At 42.0% G+C, this 23,026-nt stretch overlaps 1 protein-coding gene across 4 annotated transcripts; it reads right to left on the minus strand.

Annotated features, from left to right (window-relative positions):
* Nucleotides 1–122: 122 nt before the first annotated feature.
* On the minus strand, nucleotides 123–18,039 carry ezh1 (enhancer of zeste 1 polycomb repressive complex 2 subunit). Of its 4 annotated transcripts, none has more exons than XM_074656118.1 (21): nucleotides 17,846–17,956; nucleotides 17,224–17,551; nucleotides 14,867–15,050; nucleotides 14,588–14,713; nucleotides 14,082–14,204; nucleotides 12,502–12,619; nucleotides 11,468–11,752; nucleotides 10,817–10,919; nucleotides 10,377–10,540; nucleotides 10,132–10,223; nucleotides 8,828–8,996; nucleotides 7,530–7,714; nucleotides 5,422–5,513; nucleotides 4,682–4,710; nucleotides 4,442–4,567; nucleotides 3,145–3,323; nucleotides 2,935–3,030; nucleotides 2,742–2,823; nucleotides 1,806–1,886; nucleotides 1,642–1,726; nucleotides 123–1,495 (listed from the first exon to the last, which is right to left on the minus strand). In XM_074656118.1, exons 3-21 carry the CDS (start codon nucleotides 15,044–15,046, stop codon nucleotides 1,435–1,437), a joined length of 2,376 nt encoding a protein of 791 aa, XP_074512219.1. In that variant the 5' UTR covers nucleotides 15,047–15,050; nucleotides 17,224–17,551; nucleotides 17,846–17,956; the 3' UTR covers nucleotides 123–1,434. The 4 variants fall into 4 exon arrangements, with proteins under 4 accessions (XP_074512219.1, XP_074512222.1, XP_074512221.1 ...); XM_074656121.1 differs by lacking the exon at nucleotides 17,846–17,956 and having other exon boundaries at nucleotides 11,468–11,609; nucleotides 11,643–11,752; nucleotides 14,573–14,713; nucleotides 17,224–17,776; XM_074656120.1 differs by lacking the exon at nucleotides 17,224–17,551 and having other exon boundaries at nucleotides 17,912–18,039.
* Nucleotides 18,040–23,026: the final 4,987 nt, after the last annotated feature.

Here is a 23,026-nt window from a genome sequence, read left to right on the forward strand (position 1 = left end):
AAATCCAGGCGAAGCCAAACCGTCACCTCAATAAAAGAAGCTTGAAGGAAATCGTCAGTGTGTTATTTTAGGTGCTTTTTTGCACAGAGACACAATTAACACACTCAAGGACTCGAACAGCATTTTTTAATGTATAAAGTTAAACTTTTATTTTTATAGGCATACACTGTACATAGCAGTAAACTCCATTTTGTTCATCCCTATCGAGAAAGATCTCATTTCCAAGTGGGCTTTAATGTTTTATAAATGAAAAACAGGGTGGATAACAAATCTGGACATATAAAAAAAATAGATGATAAAAGATATTTTACATTCACATGTGGGGGACTTTAATATTTGGTCAAACACTGATAATTTTGCTTTTGTCTTGTATGATCATAACCTTTACGACACCTCTGTTAATTATGCAACACATCCACACTGTTTCAGCCTTTTTTCTGTGTGGAATCATTTGGCACTTGAATTTTTGAAAGGACGACATTTACTGTGTGACTTGTTAATGTGTTAATCATTTCCTTCACAACATGTGAAGGCCTCCAGATCATGTAAACATGACAATAAATGTTTGATGTGCATGCACGTTGCTCAGAGTACCAAAAGAACGGGTTAATATGTAAAATGAAAAGAGGGATGAGATCTCTTCACCATCATCACAGGTTACATTCAGTCAGTCGGTTTCTTGTCTGGTTGCCTATTTTTTTGCAGAACAATGATATAAATGCACAATAACTTATTTTACCATAGAGATGTGGTGGTGATGCTAGCCGCTGACGGAAGAACATACAACGCTGGTCAAGTTCTTCTGAAGAACAGACAGCGGGTAACATCACACTACAATACTGAGAGACTGCACAGAGCAGAGTCTGACTGAAGCTAATGCTGTGGCTAACATTGTTTAATGGTTTGTTTATCCAAGAGACAGCACATGCATTTCACTGGTCATCATTAGGTACGATGTAAAAGCTTGCATTACATATTGAGAGGTAAAAAAAAAGAAGCCGGTCTATAAGTACAGTAACAAAACTGCTTAAAGAGTAACACACTGTATGATGGGTAACCACGACCTCTTTGCTTTAACAAGATGAAACAAAACAAAAATGTGATCCTCTTGGTGCGGTAAGCGATACGGTTTAATAGTATTTCCACTTTAAATAGTTTAGTTCCATAAGCTTGGCGTATACACTCTTGCAGGTAGGTGGGATGAGAGGGAGAGCTGACTGCCGTCACTGTGGGAGGTGGTACAGTTCGGTGTCTGCAGGGCGGGAGGGAGCACCTGCAAACAGCCGGGAGGGACTCTCTATTTTTAGAAGTGCAGCAGAGAGGGCAGAGACAGCGACTGTTCATGGAAACTCGTCAGCTAGATGTGACGCTACAGAGAGGGACAGAAGCATTAGTGGGTGGCGGAGGAGTGAGGGACGGGTTATGGAGGTGTAGCTAGGTCATGTCTACCTCCCTCTCTATCCCCACATATTTGAGGGCATCCGCTTGGCTGTATCTGTGGAAGCAAGGGGAAGAGTCTGAGTTAGTATACAGGAACTATATATGGAAGCTAGTAATCCAGTCGCAATGTACAGTGCGCCCTGTTTTTTTTTATTTTACTTTGAAGCTGATGGAGAGTCACTAAAAGGCCCGTGACTCTACCTGTAGTCGAAGAAAAGCTCCTCTCCTTGCAGGATCGCTCGTTTGGCAAAGATACCAATGCGGTGGTCTCCGTTTACCATTACCACTGTAATGGCAACAAATGTAGTATTAGCCAACAAAAGACTCAAATTCATTTTTTCAAAAACAAACGGATTCAGTCTTACCTTTTGCGTAGCAGTTGGGGTTAACTGAATGATTTGCAAAGCGGATTTTGTTCCCCTTTCGCGTGGCATCCACTACAAAGTCTACAGAGAGACATGGAGAGCATTAAAGGGATAGTTTGGGTGATTAGAAGTGGGGCTGTATGAGGTACTTATCCATAGTCAGTGTATTACCTACAGTAGATGACGATCGGCATGTCCCCAGTTTGGAGAAAATGTACGGCTGTGGACGGGGTCGGCAGCAAAGCGTATTTTAGTCACCTAAAAGAAAGGCTCACCTAAAAAAAATCAATATCAGTGTATGCAAGATTTCTAATATTTTCTCCGGTTTACCTTACCTTGGGGAACTGAAGCCGTTATCTGTGCTCTCGCCAAAGCCACCAGATTCCATTGAAAAAAACTGTAATTTTACTTCGCAGAACACGGGGGTTGCTGGTCTACCGCTCACACAATAACACAAACAAACTAACTGATCTGGTAGACCAGCAAACCCTGAGTTCTGCGAGGTAAAATTACATTTTTTTCAATACAGTCTGGTGGCTTTGGTGAGAGCATAGATGGATATAACAGCTTTAGTTCCCAGTCAGAAACGGCTGTCTGGTGGCAAGGTTAAGCAGTAAAAATATTCTAAATATAGCGTACACTTAAACTGATAGTTTTTTTTAAGGTGGGTCTTTCTTTAAGGTGGCTAAAATATGTTTTGCTGCCGGCCCCTGTCCACATCAGTACATTCCTTTGCTTCTGTGAGGTAACTCCTGTCTGTTTCTCCAAACTGGGGGCGTGCTGACCGTCATCTACTGTAGGTAATACACTGACTATGGATAAGTATCTCATACAACCCCATTTCTAAACACCCATCCTATCCCTTTAAGGATTATGTAAAATATGGTGAAAGTGGTACAGTATGGTTATGAGCAGAGGAGGAATGTGAATACTTGCCATTGTTCAAGTTGAAAAGGAAGCTAGACATGTATTTGTCATAGATCCTTCCACGTCGGTCTGCCTCATCCTGGGAGATCAGCTGCTCAAGCACACACACAGGATTAATATACACTGTAGGTACAAAACTTCAATCGAGCTGAGAGCTCATAAATATATATTTTCAAATCTGACTAAACTGCACTGAACTTGCCTCTCCGCAGTATTCAGAGATGAACTCATTCTTCTGAACCGGCTCTTTGATGAAGGTGCCCCATCCGGCGACATCTGATGGAGCCAAAAGCAGGTGCTGAGAGAAGTCAGATGTAGGTTAGCACACCACAAGTCATATACAAGGGATCTAAACTCCACTAACCTGTCTCCAGAAAAACAGAATATTAGACCTTCAAGTGTCCTTGTGTACCTTTTTCAGGCCTCTCTGGATGCTGCAGTTCTTGCAGGCGATGGTTTTGGTGTCCCAGTGGTCTGCGGTGCCGCAGGTCATGCACAGATCTGGGTCACATTCCCTCACAGCCAGGTAGCATGGACACTGTTTGGTGTTGCACTGTGTCTTACACCTGCAGCCTGGGAAGCGATTCTGGCCTGGAAAACATCAGGACACATAGCTGCTGTGAAAGGGGACATGCTTAAAAGGTTTATGAGCAAACTGCATGCAGCAATACAGAAAGATAATACATTATAATGACTCGGCGGAACACAATATGATAAATAATCCCATCTCTAAATGCAGTTGCAGCACTGAAATGGTTCAATGGCTGAGTAACACTGAGAAGCCCATCACTCAGAGACCTCTGCTGGCAGAAATGCTGAAATACAATTTTGCAGAGTGAAACACAACACCCTCCGGGCAGATGAGCAGAGGGATCAGGCAAGAATAACCGAAATGTCTTTCCAGCAGCCTGTGCTTGGGGAAAACTGTCCATAACAAGAGCTCATTTGTCTTCTCAGTCGTGCCGTTTCAACCTCCCATTCCCAGCCCGTGTGGGTTTTATGTGTCTGCATCATCCAGCGTTGTTTAGCCGGAGCTGTTTGACTCATACTGATGTTGGAGATGATGTTGTATATCAGGCAGAGAGCCTGTCACGTCCCTTTGATTTCCCTCCAAGTCTTTAGCGCATACACATGTGAAACCGGGGGCTGCTTCCTGTTTGGCACCGGCTTGCCTCGGCTACGGGAAAAGGCGAGGTAACAGTCGGGGAGGGAGGAGGGGGGGAGAGAAGGTGACCGAACCGCAACGGATGAACAAATGAAGCAAAACCATCTAGTCCAAACCATAGCAAAAATATTTACTACATCGTATCTCTGTTCTCTGTTGGAAACTCTCCAGAGGACAACATACTAAATGCATTCCTCCACCATGTGGCCATTTCGGAAAACACAGTTCTGGGTCGTTGCTGCTGCAGCGAATGCCTCATTGTGAACGCAGCTCTATATTAAACAGACACCCACCTATCCCGGCCAGAGGACAGTTTCTCCTCTGACCGCTGCCAGAATACTGCAGAATCGTTTTACATTCTGCTCTATTGTGGCCTGGAAAAAAAGGGCTTTAAAGCTACAGAGAGCTTTCTGTGGAAAATGCGGTTATGACAAACAATTTCCCTTCAGCATTACAAGGTCTTTTTTGTTTGTGCATGAAAGAAAGAAGCACACAGTACATGAGAGCATTGGTCACACCGGTGAATAAGAAAGGTGACACTCACACTCATTCTCGCACTGGCAGAACTTCTCACAGAAATTCTGGGTCATCACACACGGGCAGGAGCTGTCGCACGGATGGTCGGGGTGGTCACATGGCTGGTATTTGTACACCTGATTGGACGAGTTATCTGGAGCAACAGAGGACAAAGCCCTCAGACTGGCACAGAAAGCTGCGTTGTATTTCAGAGGGCACAGTGTAGTGTTAGTCATGCTGCAGTGTTTGTATTTTCAGGTGAACGTACCTTTCTTTAGTTGAATCTTCGCCCATAACCTGTTAAACAAACACAATGACAGAGTCAAAAACTCCTCTAACTTGTTCCACACCCATTCAGTTAAAGAGGACCTGTTATGCTTTTGTGCTTTTTCCCTTTCCTTTAGTGTGTTATATGGTTTTTTGTGCAGGTAAAAGGTCTGCAAAGATACAAAGCCCAAAGTCCCAGCCACAAAAACACTGCTCCTGAACTGCCTAAAACGCTTTGCTTGAAGTCCCGCCTTTTCTTCCGTAACGTGGTGATGTCATCAAGTAACACATTTGCATAATACCTGCCTAGCAGATTAGTTTGACACGCTCTCAAACAAAGCTAATAAGAGAGGACCTGGAGCAGAGTCCAAAGAGGGTTGGATTGGTTTGGTTGACCAATCAGAGCAGTCTGGGCTTTTTGAAAGGGGGGGGGTATGGTTAGTTTTTTAACATTAAAGCACGTTCTAGTTGAAACCCAAAATACAAGTATGAACCAGGTCCTCTTTAATTCACTTTTCATAAGTGGCAAGAACTGAAATGTGACAGGCGGCCAAATGCAGATTTAATACTAATGCAACAGTGCATAATACATTTATCTCTGTGAGATTTAAGTATTTATTTGAACCTTTATCTATTCAGGGAAGTTTCATTGAGAGTCAAGCTCCCTTTTGCAAAATATCATGTTATGTTCATGTTCCCATCATTCAGGAAAAAGAGGGAGAGTAACTGGAGATATCATGCCTGTGTTTCCGTTTCTTCTTTTGGGGTGCGATGTCTCCAGGGACCAAAGGAACACGATGGATCAGGACCTCCTTCACTGCAAACTCATAAACCTGTGGGAAATGAAAACAACACAACCAGTTAATTAATCACAAATGTGCACTACTGTGAAGAAATTATGTTTTCTTCGTCGTAATTACGTTGTGTAACGTTGTGCCCTCTCAAGCTGAAAAGCACATTGCCGCGATTACGCCACAGAACATCCTCTCCCCTCCGTCCTGTGTTATCAAAACTCCACTGCAGAGGCCAAACATGCATCTGTGCGCACACACACACACACAAACACACTCAACCACTTCTGGCTGCCAAAACCCAGATTTGGCCTCCTCCCTAGGACACAGACATACATAATGATGCAGCTGGTTTCAGCATTTCCACTCAGTTGAGCAGTGGGCGGGGCCCTCTGGATACCAGCAGGGCCGTGACGGACAGTTCGATGCAGACTCTGGACTGACTGTGTGACAAGAGGCGCTACAAGGGTGGATGTAAACATGTCTTAAATATGTTCAATATTTGTTTTACCTGTTCTTTACTGCGTATATTGCATTCAATAGAAAAAAACACTTTTGAAATCTAATTTAGAAGTTGTAATATTTTCTCCACAGGTCTTGCTATGCACTCAGCCCACATGGCACGTTATTGACATAAGTCTGGGAATGTCCATGGCTGAACGACTGCATCATGAGAAAACATAAGAGACGTCACATCTGGTAAGCATCCGTGTTTATGGAGCCACATGCCATTCTCTCTGTAGTCAGCCCAATTATCCACACCACAAAACCACAGGCACAGGATGCATGTGTTATTACACTCACACTGACCCAAACAGCGACAGAAATCAGCAACATAAGTATGTTGTGTACTTTACATATGCATCATTTTCAGATTTGTTTGATCATTATTTATCATCTAAAACTACATCTCATAGCTAATGCAGCTAGTAGACAACAGATGAGACAGCTAGCAACTCACAATTGCTGTCTCTAAAATGAAGACCTCATTTCTCATAATATGGTCTTTCTTTTATTTCCTATTTGTCACCATTCCCTTTGCATGGGTTTGTTTTATGTGTCTTTTCGGCTCTACTGTAGTGTTTGGAAGTGTCACATCTATTTTTAGCCTTTATCTCACTCCAGCGTCTGGCATTTTAAAGGGGAACTCGACCAATTTCATACATCAAAATCTGTGGGGATCTTGGGGATTATTACTATTATTACTACTATTAAAGGTTGTATGAAGCCTTTTGTGGCTCCAGAGGCAGCATCGTTTAGGTCTGAAGACTACAAGTTTGAAATGAAAACAACCTGGGGGTGATAGTATGAAATGAGCTCATTGTACCAGACCTGTAGCCCCCCCTCTCATCTCTGCTTGAGGCTGGTGGCTCATAGCTAGATTATCCACTACAAACATAACACACTCAGACTGAAGTGTTGGTGCTTTGGTTGCATTGTGGGTAATGTAGGCAGCAGGTTTTGACAAGGAAGAAGAATGTGTGGAATAAAAAACACGATATCTTGGACTTGGATTTTACTGCACGAGTTCTGTGAAAGTTTGTAAACTGATGTTCTGATATAGTTTTGCTGTTGTTAAATGGCCATGGTGTAGGATTTGGGGGCCTCTAGTTGTGATTGCAGATTGCAACCAAGTGAAACCTCTCCTGTGTGCCAAGCGTGTCGGAGAACTACGGTGGCCGACATGAAAACGTGAAAGGCCCTCTCTAGAGCCAGTTTTTGGATTGTCCGTTCTGGGCTACTGTAGAAACATGGTGGTGCAACAGACTCTGTGAAGAGGACCCGCTCCGTATGTAGATATAAACGTCTCATTCTAAGGTAATGAAAACACAATTATTTTCAGGTGATTATACACTAAAGAAATCATAATTATTCATATTCTATTCCATTTCTGCCAATAGATCCACCTGAATGCTTTTCTCCATTTTTGATTCTCCATTCACCGTGGTGGCGTGTGAGAAAAACTACGTTTTCTTCAAGATTTCAAGGTAACACGGGATGAGTAACTGATGGTCATTTTGTGGGTGAAGTTTTCCTTTAAGTGTTCGGACATTTTACCTCCTTGCAGCTCTTTGTACCGATGAGGCGAGCGATGGAGCAAAAGTTGTTGAAGTATGTGCCGTGTAGCACCCTGAACAGTGACTCCTCCGCCCCGCTCCACTGGACCGCACAGCACGCCTGCTGCTCGCCATCATCATCCCCTGGACGCAGCTTGGTGGGAGTCTGGCATCGCGAATTCCCCTCTGTTACACACACACAGAAACACTTTAGTATCACTGGACTCTTGGCAGAAAGTTTGGTTCATATTTCTTCAATCTACTCGCGTGCAGCTGCGCACGCACACTTTTGTATTGGCAAAAGGTTTTTGACAGCTTTTTTATATCTGCCCACACACACATCAGCATGCTAATTTAACCCTACGCTCACACACATGTAGCTATTTCTGGCTGCCACTTTTGTGTATCTGCATGTGCACACACACACACACTGGCTTTGATTTCGCTTTTTGGATATTCAAGACTGATGCTCGTACACCCACAGCTCGAGGCAGAGAGCCGAATGTTGCTTGGCAACAGGCTGAATGCAGCATTGCTGTGGCCACATGCTCCAGCACTGAGTATCTTTATTAATCTGCTCAACAATCTGTTTTTTTTTTTCCCACATTATCTCAACACGTGCGGGAAAGTCTGCTGAGTCACTGGCTGAGCACGAGCGGTTTCCAAGAACAACAGAGACTCCAGTGATGGCGACGAACAACAACCTGAGAGCTCCAGGGGAGGAGGGGAACATAAAGAACCAGAGGAGATTGCTCTTATTTCCCTCCTGCTGCTCTCCACATGAAGATATCAACAGAAAAAAAGGACACAGTAGGAGGAGGGGGGAGAGGGAACAAAGTGTTTATGTTGGGGCTGAAGCATGCAAAACTAATGGCAGGTTTATTTTACTTGGCGAGAGAGAGCTGATATTGAGGGGAGATGGAAGCAGGGAGACAGAGGAGAGAGCAGGATATGACTTGTAAGCTATCATCTTCTGCCAAATTTCACTTTTTCTGAAAGGCTGCAGCCAGTCGGGGCAGCGTTCCAGAGGGGGAGGGATTTGGGGGAGGTTATGGTAAATGATGCATCCACCCAGTCATACTGTGACTCAGACACACACTCAAATAACTGTGTCTGTACTGAGATTTACTTAAGAGTAGCTGAAAAATTGGGAAATATATAGCAATGAGTTAAAGTAAAAATAAAAAACTACAGAATAAGAAACTGAACCTTTTCCATAACTCCCTTAGTCATCATGCCTAGAGTAGACAAAGCACCTGGTGGTTTCAAAACCCAGTTCCTGTGAGACCAGAGTCCTACCTGAGGAGGAGGTGGTTTCATGGTCGCTGTTGCCTTCCTGTCCCTGTACTTCCTCAACAGGCGCAGACGGTCCAGGGCAGCTGGAGCTGGTGGGACGCTGCTGCTTTCGGCGCCTCCGAGACCGCTGTGACCGTAACATGTTCTGATCCACAAACTCTTTAGCCCCTTTCTTCAGAAGAGGAAGAACAACAAAGAGTAAACAACAACATATAGCATGTACTACAGAATTCATGAATAGGTTACAACAGAGGTTTTCAAAGTGGGAGGCAGGCCGCCTCAGGAGGGATCCAAACCGTTTCAGTGGAGGCTCAGTAAATGGAAGTGAAAATATTACATTAGTTATTAAAAGAAGATCACATAGAATAGCCTAAATGTGTGTTATTTAGTTCAAGAAAGAGTTCAGAGATACACATGTTTTGGGGAATTTTACTGTTTTTCAGAAACTAATAAATGCCTTATGACAGACCTTTTTTATGTATTTGGTATCGTCTGAAGTTATGTCAATATTAGGCTATCTTGGCTCAATTGTTGAGTGTCTATGGGATCAAAAAAACATAATTAAAATCCCCAGCCTGTTCTCATTCCCAGGGCATCAAATACCAAGGTTTTGTCACGGTACCCATTAGCGCCGGTATGAAACACACCGGGCGTTCCATTAACTACAATGTAAACCCATCCACGACAACGGCAAACGCTCAGACAAAGTGCACCAGGAGTGTGGTGACGTGGTTTAAAGAGCGAAACACTCAGGACGGGCCGGATAGGAGGTGAATGGGTCCAACAAACACAAGGCTTTTATCCAGGAGACCGCTGTTCGTGTCCAGTTATAATCAGCTGTTTGTTTGTGTCCCGTGTTCACAACGTTCAGTGACATTTTCACTTTACAAACGTAGTAGTTTTAAGCCTAACCATGTCGTTCTTTCCTAAACCTAACTATAGTGGTTTTGTTGCCTAATCCGAAAGTGACGCCAAGGGTAACTATAGTGGTTTTGATGCAGAAAATAAAGTGACGCCAAGGGTAACTATAGTGGTTTTGATGCAGAAAATAAAGTGACGCCAAGGGTAACTATAGTGGTTTTGATGCAGAAAATAAAGTGACGCCAAGGGGCGTGACAAAGCAGCGCTATGTGAAGAGTTGGGATGAGAACGTGTTGCGATCCCATAGGCATCCAGGAATTGAGGGAAACTAAGCAAGTAAACTAAGGTGAATGAGGGGCGCATTTTTGTAAGCTTTGTCTGAGGGGAGGCCCACAGTGTCAGACTTTTAAAAACAACTGGGTTACATAATTGTGAAGTTGGCATACCTGTAACAGGAAGCAGTCTACACCACATGGTTCGGTCTCGATGCGGATCTCCTTACTCTTCCTCTTGTAAACATTGGGTGTAGCATGGAAGGCTTTATGGACAGAAACAAACATATTTTTGACTCTCTGTTGTAGTTAGAAACTGTACACAAATACATAAATAAAGCTGGGAAATGATAATATAATCATTATGTATTTATCACAATCTCTATTTATTTAATAATTAACATAAATGAAGCCTTTACGGTGGAGGAAACAGTCGTATTTGAAGCAGCGTCTGCAGAAGAGCGTGTGGAAGGAGTGTAACGACTGCTCCCGCTGTACAGACTTAGCAAAGGGTCCGTCCAGGTTTGGGGTGCAGAGAGGGGGCAGCTTCACCGGGCGGGGGGGCTCCAAGAGGTCCTTGTACCTGTGGAGGTGACAGGGAGAGTTTTAGCAGTAATATATATATATATTCTTTTACCGCAGTAGCACTATGAATTGAAGTTGCTGGGTGAAGTTGTAGGTGTTTCTTTAAAGCTCTTTCAGATGCTGATGCAAGTGCTCCTTTGAGTCAGAGAGCCTGAGAGGGAGCCACCATTATTACTTCCCTCCCTGACAGCTCTCGTCTCCATGGTGAACACTAAGCAACGGCCTGTTCGGCATTGTGCACAGAGATCCCCAGTTTCGCTGCACTTTTTCTTACTTTTCCTTCAGCTCCTCCGTGGTGCCCTTGTAAGGGAACATTGAGGCGATGGCTGTAAATATATTGTCGTTGGGGGCCTTCTTGCTGCTGGACACGTCCCTCACTTTGGGAGATAGAAAGAGAGTTGGTTAAGCGAATAACCCACTTTTGTCCACACGTCAGGTTTTGATACAAATAAAGCTTATGTAATATGTTCTTTTAAACATTTTGCAATACAGAAATGTTCCCAACGCTCAAGGCCAGTTAGCAATTACGTTGTTCTAAAAACAGCTCCAAGTGATGTAATATAAACAGTGTAGTTTTCTTTTTTCAGTATCTTTCATTCATGGATGTGTTTGTGCACCAGTACCTGAGTGACTTCCATTTCACTATCACTAAGTGTGTATACAGACTAGTTTCCTATAAAGCTCGGTACGAGAGGTCATTAAGTTCTGTAATTAGAGCCGGGCCATATCGGTGTCATGGACAAACAGGTTCCCCTCACACACACTGTAGCCATGCAGGGACACAGGGGCAGCTTTAAAGTAAACAATGCCCGTGCAAGGGCTGCTGTGGCAGGGCGACCTTGTGGCAGCTGTACAGTGTAATGAGAGGAACAGTACCAGCCTTGTTCACGCTGCAGCCCTCTTGTTCTCTCACAGAGCAGCTCACCCTCAGTAGTGCTCCTCCTCTTCCTCCTGCTGAAAGCCACAGTACCAGGTTTGGTCTCTTCTGAACCCTCCACTGAGCTCCTCCTCATCACTCTCTCGTCCTCCTTCTTTGCCGTCACCTCTGCTGCCACCGCCGCCGCCGTCGTCGTCGTCGCCGTCGTCGTCATCGTCGCCGCCGTCGTCGTCGTCACCGCTGCTTCCTCCTCTTCCTCCTCCTCGTGGTCAGAGTACTGGCTCAAGGCTTCCACCAGCTCTTTAAAGACCTCATCGCTGATAAAGCCCCCCTCTGGGACATAATTAACACGTCAGAATGCCAATCCCTTAAATATTAATGTTTTTTCACAGAAAATATGACATTAGCTGCATCATCAAAATATAATAAACCAAATTCCCATGTGGATGTTGCAGTAATATTAAGTATGAAAGGTGTTAGATTGTAGGATCTGTGCAGACATCTTAAAGAGATATTTTGGGTGATTTGAAGTGGGTTTGTATGAGGTACTTATCTGCTATATTTAGAATATTTTCACCGCTTAATCTTGCCATCAGACAGCCTTTTCTGATGGGGAACTGAAGCAGTTGTATCCATCTATCTATCGCTGCCTTGATCGGTTTGTTTGTTTGTGCTATTGTGTGACTTTGGCCAGCCACCCCCGTGTTCTGAGAGGTAAAATTACCGTTTTTTTCAATGGAATCTGGTGGCGAGATCATATATAACAGCTTCAGTTCCCCGTCAGAAACATAGACTGTATAGCTGTCTTACGGCGAAAATATTCTAAATATAGCGTACACTTAAACTGATAATGATTTATTTTAGGTGGCCCTTTCTTTTCGGTGGCTAAAAGGTTTTGCTGCCGGCCCCGTCCACAGCAGTATATTGCTTTGATTCCCTGAAGTAACTCCTTCTCTAAACTGGGGGCGTGCCGACCATCATCTACTGTAGGTAATACACTGACTATGGATAAGTACCTCATACAACCCCACTTCAAAACACCTGAAGTATCCCTTTAATGGGACAGTACATTCAACACACACCTCTGTCACCATGGACACCATCGTAGTTGTCGATGAGTTCCTCCAGGAAGGCCTCGTCCTGTTCCAGCACCTCGTCGCCCATGTACGGGATGTTGTGAAGGAACGTTTCATCCTCCACCTAAGAACCAAATAAATTCGTCAAGACGGGTATGTCACGCCACCACCGGTGATGCTTTTGAGGACCTACAGCCAAAAACGTTAAAGTAACAAACAAGTTCACAATATGTCCACATGCCACAGTCCAACAAATGTACACAAATGGACTGGATATAAATTATAAGAAACGTAAACCAAGTTGTGTTGCAGAGCATGTTGCCAGTAAAAACTATGTATTTTGAAAATAAAACTTTTTTGGAATAAAGGGTGCTTTTAGCTTGATGATGTTCTTGAGTTTCTCCAACTGGTTTAAATGTAGCGGTGTTAGATATACTGGTACTGACGATAACTGTGATATTAAAAAATTAAGGCTGTCAAAGTTAACTCGATAATAAGGCGTTAACGTAAATTAATTTGAACGCCACTAATTTCTTTAACGCATTAACGCAACTTCTGATAACGATCTTTTGGAGGTTATAGCGGTCTCAGTTTTAAGGAATCTTTCGAAAGAATACATTGGTATCAACCATGTCGTACGGGAAGGAAGCTAAATAACGCTCCAAACTTACACTAAATTTTGGCAAGGAATAACTATCATTTTCAAAGGGGTCCCTTGACCTCTGACCTCAAGATATGTGAATGAAAATGGGTTCTATGGGTACCCACGAGTCTCCCCTTTACAGACATGCCCACTTTATGATAATAACATAAAGTTTGGGGCAAGTCATAGTCAAGTCAGCACACTGACACACTGACAGGTGTTGTTGCCTGTTGGGCTGCAGTTTGTCATGTTATGATTTGAGCATGTTTTATGCTAGATGCAGTACCTGTGAGGGTTTCTGGACAATATTTGTCATTGTTTTGTGTTGTTAATTGATTTCCAATAATAAATATATACATACATTTGCATAAAGCGCCATATTTGTCCACTCCAATGAACAGATAAAAATGTGTGATTAATTTGCGATTAACTATGGACAATCATGCGATTCATCTCAATTAAATATTTTAATCGATTGACAGCCCTAATAATAATGAAATATTGATATCATGTTAATAATACACATATGATAATATTGTGTAAATAATCCAGAGCCTCTTAATTAATTTGATATATACAGTTCTGATTACAGACTCTCTCTCCAACTTCCTACACTTGTATTTTGAGTGTAATTAATTTGCCAAAGAGACCAAACACATAGTACACAAAATGAAAGATTAAATTGACTGATATTATTATTTTTATTTTTTCAAAATTTCTAGATATCGAGATATCGTTAGCCTGAATTCTTTTGGCCACGATAATCATGTATTAAAAATCTGATATCGTTACAGCCCTATTTATTCCATATGTTCCATCCATTTCATCAACTCACAGAGGATCAAGTCCATTTTCATTGAACACAGGAAAATCTTCAAAACTGGAATCAGTAAAATAGAAAGTGTTCTGCACCTGTAATATCAATGTGGTTTATATAACATACCATGTAGTTGTGCTGCAGGGGCGACCAGGAGTACATGAAGGGGATTCCTGCCACCGTTGACAGCGGTCTCATGGCAATGGCTTGAGCTTTGAATTCTGGGAAGCCAAACTCCACCGTGCACATCTGTAAGACAACCAGAGGTGGGTTGGGGTTGACAAGAAAATAGAGCAGTCCTGAGTATTATTGGACAATGCTATAAGTATATAATCGAATACACCTGCTGCTCGACCCCCAACAGGGAAAATAAACCCAGTAAACATGATAAAGCGGAGCCTGACAGCACGGGGGGAAGAGAAAAATGCTGTCATGCCCTCAGGCTGTTTGTGTTATGAGCTCCCACAGGGCCAGAGAACAGTTTTAGGGCTGATCCATTTCTGGCACACAGCTTTGTCCTGAGATATTTTAGTAACACCTGACAACCAGGTGGGAATCAGAGCAGAACACTGGTGCTGCTGGTGGAGAGGACACAACGTGATGGAGATTTCTCACACCTTAATATCACACACCTTCTTGTTGGCTAGAACTCCGCCAGACGTCGACAGAGGGATGGACTGAATCCGGAGCCGGGACCACTCTGCATTCAGGACATTAGTCTGCTGCTCAATCTTTTGCCTGTTGGACATGAACAGGGTCTGGAATCAAACAGAACAAAGAGCATGTCACACATACTGTAAGACACGTAAACAGTGACATGTAAACACACCTATACTGCAAGTCCCCCTCACCATGCATACAGTACACAGGCATACATTGAACAACATCTCTCAATAATTGTGCTAACCCACCTTGACCTCCTCTACTTTTTTAAGGCGTTTTAATTGGCGAAGGCGCATATACTCAGACTTGACCCTCCGTCTCCACTCCAGCAGGCTGTGGGAGGGTACGAAGGAGGAAGGCTGAGGTCTTGGGGTTGGCGGGGCAGCACCGGTGCCAGAGGCTGGAGCTGCAGCAGCGGTTTCCTCCATGACTCTTTAAAAAGCCAGAGATATTATGTGTCAAACAAGTCTAATGTCACAATACGATGCATCAAGACCACTAAACAGGATAGAGTCTGTTGTCAAATTAAAGGTGCAGTGTGTAGGATTTGGCGGCATCTAGTGGTGTACCCCTCCGCTCACTCCTCCCTTTCCAAGGCTGCGATAACGTGAGCCGCCGAGTACAAAACTGTGGTAATGCCGTTCACCTCGCTCAGAGGCCATCCTCACCATAATAACACTACTTTAAGAGCAACGGAGCAAGTCAGACAACGGTTGGCGGTACCACGGTTTTGAACTACGGTGGCCTTCAGGTAACATATTAAACGCAAAGGGCCAGTGTTTGGTTTGTGCGTTCTGAGCTACTGTAGAAACATAGCGGAGCAACATGGCAGACTCCGTGAAGAGGACCCTCATGAAGGGCTCATTCTAAGCTAACAAAAATACAACGATTCTTAGTTTCAGGTGATTATACACTGATGAAAACTTATTATTATTAACATTTTAGCACACCGCTTTGTTGAATACTAAATTCTGATTGGTCAATCTACGGTCTGTTATTTCTTTATAACAGACCGTTGCTATGTATAACAGACCGTTGCTATGGACGCAGTTCTGATGTCGGACTCTGGGGGACCATTTCTGTGTCAAATTATTGATTTCTTAAGTAAGTAGCGGTGTAATAAGCGGGATAATGTACAGCTAGCGGGTCATTGTTGTGAAATAAACCCCTTCAGGGCGATGCGAGACCCCTCCGCTTCGTCGTGCATCACCCTGTCAGGGTTTATTTCTCAACAATGACCGGCTCGCTGTACATTATCCATTACATATTTCATTTCTGCTCATACATATATTATTATATACTTCTTTTAAGCAGTTAGTTCCCAAAACATTACAATTTTCTTTAGGAATTTCCAATAATATTCCAATTGATAATTCTCAATAATACAACTAATAGGTATTGGTATGCTGATAATTGATAGTTTTGGTGTAATAAGCTTTCAGTCCCTTTTGGTCATTGACTGTATGTTAAATTACTAAGTATTTATTTCTAGGCTTTATACAGCGAGTACAACTACATCATCCATTACTATTTTAATTTCTGCTAATAGATATATTATTACATACTTCTTTTAAGCCGTTAGTTCCCAAAACATTACTTTTTTTTAAGGAATTTCCAATAATATTCCAATACTTATTGATAATTCTCAATAATACAACTAATAGGTATTGGTATGCTCATAATTGATAGTTTTGGTGTAATAAGCTATCAGTCCCTTTTTGTAATTTACTGTATGTTAAATTACTAAGTAATTATTACTAGGCTTTATACAGCGAGTACAACTACATTATCCATTACTATTTTCATTTTTTAAGGAATTTCCAATAATATTCCAATACTTATTGATAATTCTCAATAATACAACTAATAGGTATTGGTATGCTCATAATTGATAGTTTTGGTGTAATAAGCTATCAGTCCCTTTTTGTAATTTACTGTGTGTTAAATTACTAAGTATTTATTACAACATGCCTCTCACAGACATAAAACTTCCCCATTCAGCCTCACTTGAGTCTTTTAAAAAGAGTGCCCCCCTCTGTTAGCAAAACAAAACTGACATTTCATGTAAGAAAAAAAAGAAAAGAGCCTCCCACACTTGGTGCTTTAAACTGTTTCTAGTACAGACTGCAAACTGACCAAATACTAGACCCAAACAAACTCATCTTGTGCACACACACAAACAAGTAAAGTCTTTAATAATAATAATCTAGCAGCAGCAGCAGCATGATGATCCACATTGCTCAGGAGTGGGCGTGCCTCTTCAACAAAACCAATATGAAGCGGAGCAGAAAAGTGCGTAGTACAGTTTTCCTGTGTTTCATAATCACCTTATAGTGAACATCAAGTTCCCAGTCTGAGCTGGAACACAACCCAAAATAAGTACAAAGAGCAAAACAGAGGTGGGTGAAGCTACCCACAGTGCTTTTTATATTTCTGGACTATGAGTCGTGCACACAGCTATATGAAGTGTCCTGTAGCTTTGCAGAGACACACAGGATCCATTTAAATGTGCAACACTTTAAAGAGAGCGAGCACCCACAATGACAGCACGTTTATTCCAGCGTGTGCGCACCTCTCCACATCCAGTGTCGCAGTTATTAAATACCTTCAAATCCACGTCCTGTGCGTCCTTATTTGTTGCAACGCGATCAAGTCTTCTGTTTTTTTTCTTTTTTTTTGCTTACTAGTCGAGAGATCCGGAGCAGTTTAAAAGGCTGTCTCTTTCTTTTTTGCTATGGATCTGACGCAGATCTCGTGTGAGGGGATCTCAGAGAAATCCCTACGTTATCCATGGGCATGGTGCTGCTGGAAGGTTGTTGTTGTTGTAGCTTACAAATAGCTGCGCACTTGGAAGCTCAGTCGAGAGCCAATACCCAGAGAGCAGGAGGATGGGTGACGTCTTTATTATGATCACAGCTTTTTTCCTTTTCACCCTAGCAGAGGAGGATTTATTACTATTCTGCGTCCTGGGAATAAAAAGTAGCGTGCAGCAGCAGCACAGCCATTTATACACGCACACACTAACACACAGGAACTGATGCAACTGTCCAGATCGCCATCTAAATGCGCCAGGGCATGACGCTCTGTGGTGTTTTTTTAAATTTATTATTATTTAATGCGATGTTTAAAATAAATAAAATCTCACAGGATTTTTTTTTTTAAATAGCAAAAACAAAATGCTCACACATTATGATATATATTCACATATAGCTAATAGGATTAATTACCCCAATTGTGCAGAAGATACAATAATGTGTCCAAATGAATAAATAGTTAAAAGAAAAAACTCCTACTGTGGAGTTGTGTCGGATGGAAAACAGTTGAGTTGTTGTTCTGCACTCCTCCTGCAGGGAGAGCCCGTTTATCCTCCTTTAGAGAGACAGAGAGAGAGATGATGACGTTCCTCGGGCCACCGCTGCCTTCACGTACTCCACGTAAAAATCCTAATTTACACAACTTCAGTTGAAAACATGACAAAAAAAGCACGTTTTTTTTATTTTTAGAAATGATCATACTGATGAGTAAACAGGAGCAGCATCACTTAAACCCATAATTTATTATGAAGCCACCCTTAAAGAAATTAATCTATTTAAATTTACATCTATTTAAAGGGACAGTGTGAAAACAGGAAATACTTATTTTTTTTCAGTTCAGGAAGCAACACACACATTCCACCAAAGATTCATGATTCAAGATGATTATTGTCAAACACCGGTTATACAAGTAAAAATCGTGTGAAATACTTTTTGCTCGGAAGCTCCATTAAGAAAACAGTAAGTTAAGTAGCAAAAAATAATAAAATTAAAATAATAGTGTATTTACAAATAATATACAGTATAATAATAAAGGAAGTACTTGGTATATGGTAACAAATATAAATATATATATATATACAAAATATATATATATATACATACATATATATATATACACACACACACATATATATATATTTATATATATATATATATAGGAGCAGTAGAGGTTGCAGGTTGCATACTATAAAAATATTGCACAGGCATTTTTTTTATTTTCTTTATATTGCAATATTGCATTGATTGAAGTATTGCACTTGTTTATTGCACTTTTTGTGAGGGAGAGAGTGTTGTATGATTTGATTGAAAAGATATTTCCATATAACTAAAATATTGCATACTGATGCATGTTATAAATAAATATCCATGAATACTTTAAAGAGGTATTGCTGCCTCTTTTAGAGCTGCAGCGTGTAGAAATGGAGCAAATAATGATTAAAAAAAAGTTATTTTTATGAAACGGTCACTATATCTTGACAGTAGTGCATGAGACAGGTAATCTGAATGTGCCTCTGTGTCCTCTGGTGCTCCTAATGGCATCTGCAGGATTTCACAGACCGGAGGAAAACAACCAATCAGAGCCAAGCTGGAGCCTGCCGTCTCTGAGCAGCTGTCAATCACTCGCAAACTCCGAATAAACGGTCAAACTAGGCAGCGCTGATCAAATATGAATCAATATTCTAGCCTATTTCTCGCCTCAAATGTTTCCAGAAACATCTTGTAGTGTACTGTTTAGCTGTAAAATGAGAAAGTTTGTGACCCTGTAGCCATGTTGAGATCAAGTTGAGGAAATACCAAGCACCGCCCACCAGCCGGAGCAAACTTTCTCATTTTACAGCTAAACAGTACATTATGACATGTTTTTGAAAACATTTTTGGCAAGAAATAGGCATTACAGTAACAGAATATTGATTCATATTTGATCAGCGCTGCCTAGTTTGACCATCTGATCGGAGTTCGCGGGTGATTGACAGCTGCCTCCGTTGAATGAACAGCCAATAGGAACGCTCTCTCTCAATGAAATGACCTGTGATTAGTCAAAGTCTCCCGTCACGGGCTAGATTTTCTAAAGCCTGAAAACAGGGCCATGAGGTGCAGAAGTCTAGTTTTCTCTCAGAACACTTGAATTACAATATGCTGAAAGGTTATAATGGAATTTTTGCCCAATTATGCCCAAAACATTCTGCCTACTGCAGGTTTAAAGTGACAGTGTGAAAACAGGAAATACTTATTTCTTTAAGTTCAGGAAGCAACATACATTCCACAAAAGCTATTTCCATAAAACTAAAATGATGCATGTTATAAATAAATGTCCATAAATACTTGATAAAGGTATTGCTGCCTCTTTTAACTCTTCACACATTTTTTTTCCTGTTTCACATAAATTAAAACTCAGGATATTAGAAAAACGCTACTTAGTTTTATATGATATGAAGATAAAACTTATTATCATATAAATGTCCATTCACACGAACATTTGTCTTGCATCACAAGCTTCAAACAGTCAACAGAATAACATAAAAACATAAACATGAAACAGCACAAAAAACTTCTGCAAGGTCAACTTCCAGCAACCATCAGAAGACACAACCTCAAAGAGAATAACAACATTAAGAGTGTTTGAGATATGACTTGACAATATCTTTTGGGCATATCAGTATCAGAATCAGGTTTATTGCCAAGTAGGTTTTCACCTTCAATGAATTTGCCTTGGTGTATTGGTGCACAAGAAAAAAACAATATAAGAGAAAATTCAATTAAAAATAAAAGCAGGTTTTGTAAAGAAATCAAGAAACATAAATATAGAATAGAAAAAAATTACAATTAAAAATATGAAAAATACTATAATTAATATGGACTTAATTAAAATGAAAGTGCTGTGCAGTTTTTAGAAGCAGAAATGTGCAAAATTTCCCAAATTAATGTTTAAAGGTTCGCTGTATAAAGTATAAAAAGAATACTTACTGACACAATAACTGGTTTCCTGGCATGAATGAAGTGTTTTGGGTGAGTTACTATCTTTTGCAAACATGCAATAGAGTTGTGATTTCCCGTCAAACAGTTGTGACAATTGCACTTAAAGTTCAGTTCGTTTTCTTTTCTAGTTTATTTCAAAATAAACCCTTAATGAATAAAAGGTAACCACAGAGATGCTACTCATCTGGCACACAAGATGGCACTGTTCAGCTACATTTCATCCCATGACACAACATGTGCTCATACACACGTCTAATTCAGATAAAGAAACCTGGTTTGACATGGTCTGATATCATGCTATACTAACATGAGGTTTGGTCTGATATACTACCGTATACCAACACGACTGCCTCAGTGTGTTTCTCTCTGATCACCGTGCTGTTGTTGATCCTTTCTGGTCTCTAGTTCTGCTGTTTATGTCGTGCATTCCCGATTAGTAATTATGCATTCAGTGAGCAAAAGTATCTCAGATGATACAGCATTTTTTGGCATGTCTACAGTGGTATTTGAAGTGGCTCGTGCCATGTTGATACCGGCCTGTCAAACAAAAGCAAACGACACACAGGAAGATAAGCTTGGGGAGCCGGCCGTTATCAGCAGGACGTTTTTAATTCTGTACAATGTAAACAGTGTGTGTTGGTCTTGGATCCTGTCATTGTGGGACACATGTCTTAAAATATGCTGCAGCTTTTATGATCTGTGACAAAGATTCACAAAGTAGCTTAGCTCAAGTCATTTAAAATATGTACAGTACTATACAGTGTGTAAGAAGCATTCATTCATAGAAGAGAGACGAGCCAAGGAAACTTCCACTTATTCTGCTTTCCCTCAACAGAACATTTGAAACATGTCAAGCTCCTCCGTTCAGCTGTTTAACTTCACATTGAAAGTTTGATGCAGATGTAGTTAAGTATCTGTTTGCAGGATTTTTTAAATTGAAAAAAAAAAGAGTGGCCTCCTTTTTCTGAAATGAAATGTGGAAGCAATTTTGGCCCCGAACTCGCTGGCTCCCTCCCAAGTTCAGCAGCTGAGAAAGAGGACTCATCCTTCAGTGACGTGGATGAGTGCATCAGCTTTGTTGGAGATCCCTGACGTCTCGCTTTACCACAGAGGCTCATTGTGACGTCAGATCCAGAGGTGGCGGGAAGGGGGTGCCCGTCATCAGCGCTGATGGTGTAACAGCACAGATACAAAAAAACATATTCCTTACTCAAACGGAAACCCATAAAAGTCTGTTTATAGGTAAATGGGGAGTATTACTGCATTTGTGAATAAAGTTGTATAAAGCTTTTTGTGGCTCCAGAGGGAGCCGTGTGAAATCTGTTGCCTCAAGTGATGTCACTTGAGCTAAAAGCCGACAGTGTGAAGTTAGAAAGAAGTGCGGTTACCAGATCTGTGTCCTGCTCCTCATCTCTGTTTGAGGCTATAGTGACTCAAATCTACATTAGCTGTTACTAGCGTAACACACCAAAATCTCCAAGCAACCGACCAAACAACAGACCAACCGACCAACCAACAGACCAAACGTCAGACCAAACCGACAGACCTACCGACCGACCAATAGACCAATCATCCGACCAACCGACGGGCACAACCGACACACCAACCGACCGACAGACCAACCGATAGACCTACCGACTGACTGACGAATCAACTAAACAACCGACAGACCAACCGACAGACTAATCAATCGACAGACTAACCCACCAACAGACAGACCAACGGATGGACAAACCAACAGACCAATTGACAGACAAACCGATAGACCAACCGACCGAACAACGAAACAACCAACCTACCAACCAACCAACCGACAGACCAACGGCGGACAAACCGACAGATCAACCGACGACAAACCGACAGACCCACCGACGAATCAACCGACAGACCAACTGACAGACCAACCGACCGACTGAGGAATCAACCAACCAATGGATGGACCAATCGACAGACTAAGCAACCCACGACAGACCAACGGATGGACAAACCTACAGACCAACCAACCAAACGACGAATCACCCGACCAACCAACCAACAGACCAACCGACCAACCGACAGACCAACCGATGGACAAACCGACAGACCAACGACGGACAAACCGACAGACCAACCGATGGACAAACCGACAAACCAACGACGGACAAACCAACAGACCAACTGACAGACCAACCAACCGACTGAGGAATCAACCAACCAATGGATGAACCAATCGACAGACTAAGCAACCCACGACAGACCAACCGATGGACAAACCGACAGACCAACCAACCAAACGACGAATCACCCGACCAACCAACTAACAGACCAACCGACCAACCGATGGACAAACCGACAGACCAACGACGGACAAACCGATAAACCAACGACGGACAAACCAACAGACCAACTGACAGACCAACCGACCGACCGACGAATCAACTGAACAACCGACAAACCAACCGACCGACAGAGCGACCAACCGACCGACTGACAGACCAACCTTCCGAGCTATATAGTTGCTGGTCGCAGCTAAAAAAGAAGTTGTTAGATATTCAGTAGCAGCTTGAATCCTTTTAGTCAGAGACGGCTCAAATGCCATCAGTCCACTTGGTGTTTGAACTCACTATTGATGTCTAT

The sequence above is a fragment of the Sebastes fasciatus genome, chromosome 13, assembly GCF_043250625.1.
Source record: "Sebastes fasciatus isolate fSebFas1 chromosome 13, fSebFas1.pri, whole genome shotgun sequence".
In the NCBI taxonomy this organism is placed as follows: Eukaryota; Metazoa; Chordata; class Actinopteri; order Perciformes; family Sebastidae; genus Sebastes; species Sebastes fasciatus.